At 38.5% G+C, this 7,287-nt stretch overlaps 1 protein-coding gene across 1 annotated transcript; it reads left to right on the forward strand.

Moving 5' to 3' along the window:
- The first annotated feature begins 1,898 nt into the window (after positions 1–1,898).
- On the forward strand, positions 1,899–5,441 carry LOC118483847 (pentatricopeptide repeat-containing protein At5g04810, chloroplastic-like). The gene is made up of 3 exons (XM_035979486.1): positions 1,899–2,207; positions 3,490–3,619; positions 4,854–5,441. The coding sequence occupies exons 1-3, from the start codon at positions 1,912–1,914 to the stop codon at positions 5,340–5,342; spliced, it is 915 nt and encodes a 304-aa protein (XP_035835379.1). The 5' UTR covers positions 1,899–1,911; the 3' UTR covers positions 5,343–5,441.
- Positions 5,442–7,287: the final 1,846 nt, after the last annotated feature.

Here is a 7,287-nt window from a genome sequence, read left to right on the forward strand (position 1 = left end):
TTTCACAAAGTTTAAATACGCTGCGTATTGACCTCTAAGCAGCGTATATAAAGGTCTGAAAATGTCTTTTATACCCTTGTGTTGAGGCTATACGAAGCCAAATACAAGGGTAGTTGTGTCATTTTTGTCTCATACGCTGCGTAGGGATCTATACGCAGTGTATATAAAGCTTCATTTTTGTATTTTTTTTGTGTATTCCTTTGTTTAGATAGGAAACCCTAAATGTGCAGATAGGCAAACTGGGTGTGCAGATAGTTAGGGCCTTAATTAATTAGTACATTGAGTTTGGGTATCCACTTTAGGATTTGTTTTGTTTTGTTGGTATGCGAACTACGTATGGGTTTATATGAGCATAAACTGAGCTTGCTCGTTTAACTTTAAACGAGCACTCTTGATACACAAATATCTTTTTTTCGGCTCTAATATTACTTTTTCATCTGTAAACACCATGATCACGAGGGTTTTGATTGTTATCAGCTTTTTATGGTGGGCACAATGTTGGGCCGGTCTTGGATTTGGTTGGACTCGGGTTTGGGCTAGGACCGATTTAGCATGCATACATATACAAAATACTTTACCCACTGCCACGTTCAATGCATACGTAGACAATGTATTTTGATTATTGAGAGTTGCTCGAGCTTGGATTGTTTGCGTTTGACCAATCCCACGGGTTAGTTGCCATTTTATCCGAAAATTTAAAACGGTGTGAAAAATTAAACTAAGTTAAGCAAATCGCTTTCCTGTCAAACCGCAACTCAAGTCAATCGATAAAATACTCAGTCAAACGACAACTCAATTTTAAGTGATTAAAAAAATTAAGCTAAATGACTTTTGGTTCAAGGCCCAACCGATTTAAATTGAAACCCGAATAATCAAACGCAATGGGCTATATAATAATAATGAGTTAAGCGATAATGGGTTGTCCTTTTGTGTTTAATTGATGGACTTGGCTTTTGAGATATTAATCAATAATGGGCTTTTAGGGATATTGATTCTGAATCAAGGCCTGTTGATTTAACCGATGGTAAACCAAACGATGTTGGACTAGCAAATTATATGGGCTTCTAAAATAATATCAGGCTTTATGAGCTACGGTTTTAAACAAAGGTTACTGCCCACTGTGGGTTTAAACAATAGCTTGAAAACGACTGTCGTTTAAACAGTTTCATAACGACTGTCGTTTAAACAAAGGTCAGACTTTAAATGTCATTGTCGTCCAAAGGTTTGTTTTTTTCGTCCGGCTCGTTAACTCCGTCCATTTTTTCTCCGTTAAGTCAGGAGTATTTCCATCTTTTTTGTTAACTTAAAGGGCAATCGGTCTTTTTCACTTTATGTAAAAAGACTGATACCGCTAAAAAGACCGAATTGCCCCTAAAGTTAACAAAAAGACGGAAGTACCCATGACTTAACGGAGAAAAAATGGATGGAGTTAACGAGCCGGATGAAGATGCAATAATCAGTTTTTTTTACAACCGTCTGTTTTGACCCCAACCGGAAAAGAAAAAATAAAATTATGACCTGACATGTTTTGACCCGTTACACAGCTGTCTGACCCACTGAGTTTGCCACCTATATTATTGCAATATAAAGATGCAATAATCAGTTTTATTTTTATTTTTTATTATTTTGTTTATTTATTTTTTTACAAATAATTAGACACCGCTGATTATTTTACAAACAATTGGATATGAATGATCACTTTCATACAAATTACAACAAAACCAATTTTAGTGGCTTAAGCATCTGATTTGTTTTTTTTTTTTATGATTTTTCTATTAATCCAAACAAAATCTGTGAAACAACTCATTCGGTCCAATCAACCATTTATACCAAATAATACATAAAATACGTGTCAAATTACACTTCCAAACACAGGTTCTTATACTCGTGAAATGATGATTCTTTTTACAGATGGATAGGGCGGTAAAAGTATTGGATGAAATGTTACTTGCGGGGATTGGACCAAACGAGCACACGTACACCACAATCATGCATGGCTATGCATCACTCGGTGATACCGGAAAAGCATTTGAGTATTTTTCTAAAGTTAAAAACGAAGGATTAAATCTTGATGTATTCACATACGAGGCACTACTCAAGGCGTGCTGTAAAGCCGGGAGGATGCAAAGTGCTTTAGCGGTCACCAAAGAAATGCATGCCAAAAAAATTCCAAGAAATACTTTTATTTACAATATCCTTATAGACGGGTAAGAATTTCTTCAAATTTTTTTACAAGATGTTTTCGTGTTCGTTTCGTTCGTTAAGGAAATAATGTGGTCACGGACTGTTCATGAACACTTACCGAACAAGATTCTAAGTTCGTGTTCGTTCATTAAGAAAGTGAACTTGTTTGTGTTCGTTCGTTAATTTTCGGTTACGAACGAAAAACGAATGTTCATGAACATAAGCAAAAACAAAAGGCGCTCATGAACAGAAATGAAAACAATCCAACATATGTTAAAATTTATGTTATATACACAACACACTACAACAACCATACCCAGTATAATCCCACCTATAGCGAAACTATTGATAGTGTCTGGGGAGGGTAGGATGTAGGCAAGCCTTACCTCTATCCTAGGGGATAGAGATGCAGTTGTGAGGGCCATACCAAGGGATGAAAGATTATGTATAGGAGACGATTTTAATGGTCACATTGGTAAAGGTAGTGATGGTTTCCAGTCAGTGCATGGGGGTTTTGGGTTTGGCGATAGGCACGACCCTGGGTTTGACTATCTTTTGATGAGAGGCGATGTGATCTACGATGGTGCATGGATTGCAAGGTTATACCAGGGGAGACAAATGTGGCTCAACACCGTTGGTCGCTGATATAGTCATGAGAGAATTTTTGACCAAGGGGAAGCGGGATATGCGACCTAGGATACGATGGGGTAATTTGAAAGGCGACAAGATTGCACTGTTCAGAGATAAGGTCATCTCGCCAACATCGGCCCGACTGGATGGGGACTCAAACCGGGTGTGGGAGGCTATGGCGACCACCATTACTTATGTGGCGAAGGAGACTCTAGGGGTAACAACAGGAAAGACAGATGGGCGGTATCTATTCATGTTCGTTCGTTTAACAAAACAAACGAAAATTCTTGTTTGCGTTTGTTAATTTATCAGACGAACGAAGACAAACGAGCTTCCTGCCAAACAGTTCACGAACTGTTCATTGAATGTTCGGTTTGTTTGTAGCCCCACTAGATATATAAAATAGCGTCATACTTTTCGCGACCGTTTGTTTTGGTAATTACAACCTTTTTCTAGATGTTTTGTTCATTATTCGTTTTTGGATGATCTACTTGTTTAATTACTAATTAGGGTGAAAATTATATGCGTTTGACCGTCAAGCATGTACTTAATAAAAAATGGATGTACCGTCATTTTGAACTAATTATTACTTGGTGAAAAGTATTTATTAATTATTAGATTTTTTTTTTTGAACGGCTATTAATTATTAGATATTAACATATTATTATCTTGTAGATGGGCTCGAAGAGGTGATGTTTGGGAAGCAGCTGACCTAATGCAACAAATGAAGCAAGAAGGGGTCAAACCCGACATCCGTACTTACACATCCTTGGTCAACGCTTGTTGCAAAGCTGGAGATATGCTTGTATGTCTTCACTATTCATCTCTCTCTTTCTCTATATATGTGTGTGTGTGTTATTTTTTAGGCAAGGGGAAGAACGGATGTGAAATGTAGGAGATAATGTCATATAATTAGGGCTGTAAACGAACCGAACGAACACGAACAAGGCTTTGTTCGTGTTCGTTCGTTAAGGAAATGGATGTGTACACGAACGGTTCATGAACACTTACCGAACGAGATTTTATGTTCGTGTTCGTTCATTAAGGAAATGAGCGTGTTCACGAACGGTTCACGAACACAAATAAATTTGGCGAACACGATGAATGATTAAGAGAGCTAGCTAGATGGTCCAGAGAGTAGCACTCGAACTTGAATCCCATATTGTGGAACGGAGGTCGATCGTATTCAGTGGGTTTTCTAGTTTAATTGTTAGGGTAATAAAATAAATAAAAGTGGGTAATAAAATAAATAAAAGTTTAATAATATAAAAAGTACATATAAAATATAAGAAAGTACAAAGATCTTCAATTAAAACACAAACATACGAACATAAACGAACGCAAATCAACGAATGTTCACGAACACCTTACCGAACGTTCACGAACACAATCGAACGAACGAGACCTCTGTTCATGTTCGTTCATTTAACTAATCGAACGAACATAAACGAACTTCCCGCCGAACGGTTCACGAACTGTTCATTGAACGTTCGGTTCGTTTACAGCCCTACATATAATTAAATATTTAAGGGCTTGATGAATCCTGATTATTTAAGGTATTAAATTATTAATAATAGTAGATAAAATGACCAGAAACACATATTTATAAAGAGTAAGTACGCGGATGGTCCCTGTGATTTACCAAAATTTTGGATTTGGTCCTTAACTTTCCAAAAGTACACGAATGATCCCTGTGGTTTGCACATGCTTACAAAGTGCAAACCACGAGGACCATACATGTACTATTAGAAAAAGCTAGGGATAAAATGCGTTACAAAGTGTAAACCACAGGGACCATCCATGTACTTTTGGAAAGCTAGGGAGCAAATCCAAAGTTTTGGTAAACCAGAGGGACCATTCGTGTACTTTACTCGATGAGAGTAAAAGTCCATCAGATTATGTTAAAAGGGTAATTTGGTAATTTACTTTTCGGTCAGATAATTATCAAAAGTGGTAATTTTACTTCCTGTAAGATTATTGAAACAATAATCAAATAATCAGTTTCAAAACACAAATTAATGATGCATTATTGAGTGTAGCGAGCAGATAAAACAATCAAAGAGATGGAGGCTGCAGGATTAAAACCTAACATAAAAACATACACAACATTAATTCATGGGTGGGCCCGTGCTTCGCTTCCCGAGAAAGCTATGAAATGTTTTGAAGACATGAAGTTAGCCGGGCTGAAACCCGACCGGGCCGTGTACCATTGCTTGATGACATCACTGTTGTCCCGAGCCTCTGTAGCCGAGGACTACATTTACTCCAGCATTCAACAAATCTGTGCAGAAATGATTGACGCTGGTTTGACCGTTGACATGGGCACCGCAGTGCATTGGGCCCGGTGTTTACGCAAGATTGAACGGTGTGGTGGAGATCTTACTGAAGCACTTCAAAAAACGTTCCCGCCTGATTGGAACTCGCAAAACACCCTCGATGAAATATCGGGGGTTGATCGTGAACATGATGATGACGACGACGACTTGCTGTATGAAAGTGATTCTGATGGTGATATTGATGAGGATTGATATATGCCTTTGGTACTTGATGTATATTTGGTAAATGTTACAATGAGATAATGATGTAGTGACTTGTACATTGTGCAATGAAAGTTGTACATTTTTTTTGATTTGTGAATCTAGGTTTGAGTGTTGAGATTTGGTAATGGTGCAGTCTGCTTTATCTGAACTCTTCTGCTTGCTATAGTTAGTTATACCTAGGGGCGTAAACGAGCCGGGTCGAGCCCGAGCTCGACCAGGCTCGAGCTCGGCTCGTTAGGTTTTTATGAAGCTCGAGCTCGGCTCAGTTCGAGCCTACTTCTTTCAGCTCGAGCTCGGCTCGCGAGTAAAACCCAAAGCTCGAGTTCGGCTCGACTCGACTCGAACTATTTTGAGAACAACCTTAAATGAGTTAAAAGCTCGGCTCGAGCTCACTTCAACATCACTTAAACGAGCCAAAGCTCGGCTCTAGCTCGGCTCATCAATGTTATCATCATTATTAATATATTATATATAAAAAAAATTAAAATTTTGTATGGGCTCGTTAGGCTCGCGAGCCTAAACAAGCTTTGTATTTCAGGCTCGAGCTCGGGCTCGATAACAAAACGAGCTTTATTTCAGGCTCGAGCTCGGGCTCGTTAAGGCTCGGCTCGTTCGAGCTTTTAACCGAGCCGATCACGAGTAGCTCTCGAGCCTCTGGGCTTGTTTACACCCCTAGTTATACCTTGTATATTTGTATCTTTTATGATAGTAAAGAAGCATTTTAATAATTTATTTATTTATTTCCTTTGACAAATTTGATTGTAGGACCACCTATTGTGGGGCTTCCTCCCCCCCCCTCCCCCCAAAAAAAAAAAAAAAAGTCCAACAACGCCTGGTAACCTCCCCCTGTGGCGTTTTTTGAAAAAAAAATTGTTGAAGCGTGCTTTTTTAAACATCTTGAACTTTATCTTTGGCCAATAGCATTTTTTGATGGTTTTTTTTTTATTTTTTATTTAATTCTATTAGAATACATAATCATTGCAAGATTTCAAGACCCACTACACCCTTTTAACATAATGCCCCACAATGTCCACATGCTAACTGTACCACCACATTACGCAAAATGTCCAAGGGTCTTCCCCCTCCACTACACATGGTCTAAGGGTGAGGGGGGCACCCTCGGTGACCCCATGCGGGGACCAAATCCGCCGAAGAGGGGCGGTGCCGCCATCAAGGCGGGAGGCCAAATCGGGGAGCCGGCACCGAAGAGGGGAGGAGAGAGAAGGTGGGCCCCCCATTCAATCAACCAATGATTTTTTTTAATAAAAAAACAAGTTACCTAAGAGGGGAGTGCCGCCATCAAATTGGGGTGTGAGGGGAGTTTAAGAGGGGAGTTGACGTGGCATAACCTGATTGGGTGTACGTAAGAGAGGGGACTCCCCTCTTAGGGGAGTGCCCCGCTCACCCTAATAATTCAAACTATCATTCATTATCCGATAATGATTTACTTTGACAATGTGACCTACAACATAGAACAAAGTGGCCTTTTTTTTTTGTAACGGCGTACGGTTAGAATGTCGTTAACCGGATTAGTAGTTAGTATATTAGTATTACCAAATTAGTATTAAAATTACTCTTTGTCTGGATTTGCACTCAAGACCTTTAAGAAAAGCAAAGCTTCCCAACCCCTTCACAATTTCCATCAATTTCATGAGGAGGTTTTCCAAACATCAATTATGATAATTGCATTGCCATGAATAAAAAACAGGAGGGACATGGAATTTTTTCACCACTAGAGCTCATGTTAAAGTTTATTAAAATAAATGAGTGAAGAGTTGAAAGATCAAAGGTGTAATCTTATATAGAATATTTGTATTTAGGGTGTTGTTAAAGGTATCCATTTTCTCACATTTTAAATCTTTTGTTTTATTAGTTTAACCTTCTTTATATAGCATTTCACCGTCTTCAATTTTTTTTTAACTTAAAATTCTTC

The sequence above is a fragment of the Helianthus annuus genome, chromosome 11, assembly GCF_002127325.2.
Source record: "Helianthus annuus cultivar XRQ/B chromosome 11, HanXRQr2.0-SUNRISE, whole genome shotgun sequence".
Lineage (NCBI taxonomy): Eukaryota > Viridiplantae > Streptophyta > Magnoliopsida > Asterales > Asteraceae > Helianthus > Helianthus annuus.

Bases quoted from the DNA above. Each gene is read 5' to 3' on its own strand.
- LOC118483847 (XM_035979486.1), top strand. From the start codon at position 1,912: ATGGATAGGGCGGTAAAAGTATTGGATGAAATGTTACTTGCGGGGATT. The intron at 2,208-3,489 runs GTAAGAATTTCT...ATTATCTTGTAG, and splicing joins TACAATATCCTTATAGACGG to ATGGGCTCGAAGAGGTGATG. The intron at 3,620-4,853 runs GTATGTCTTCAC...TATTGAGTGTAG, and splicing joins GCAAAGCTGGAGATATGCTT to CGAGCAGATAAAACAATCAA.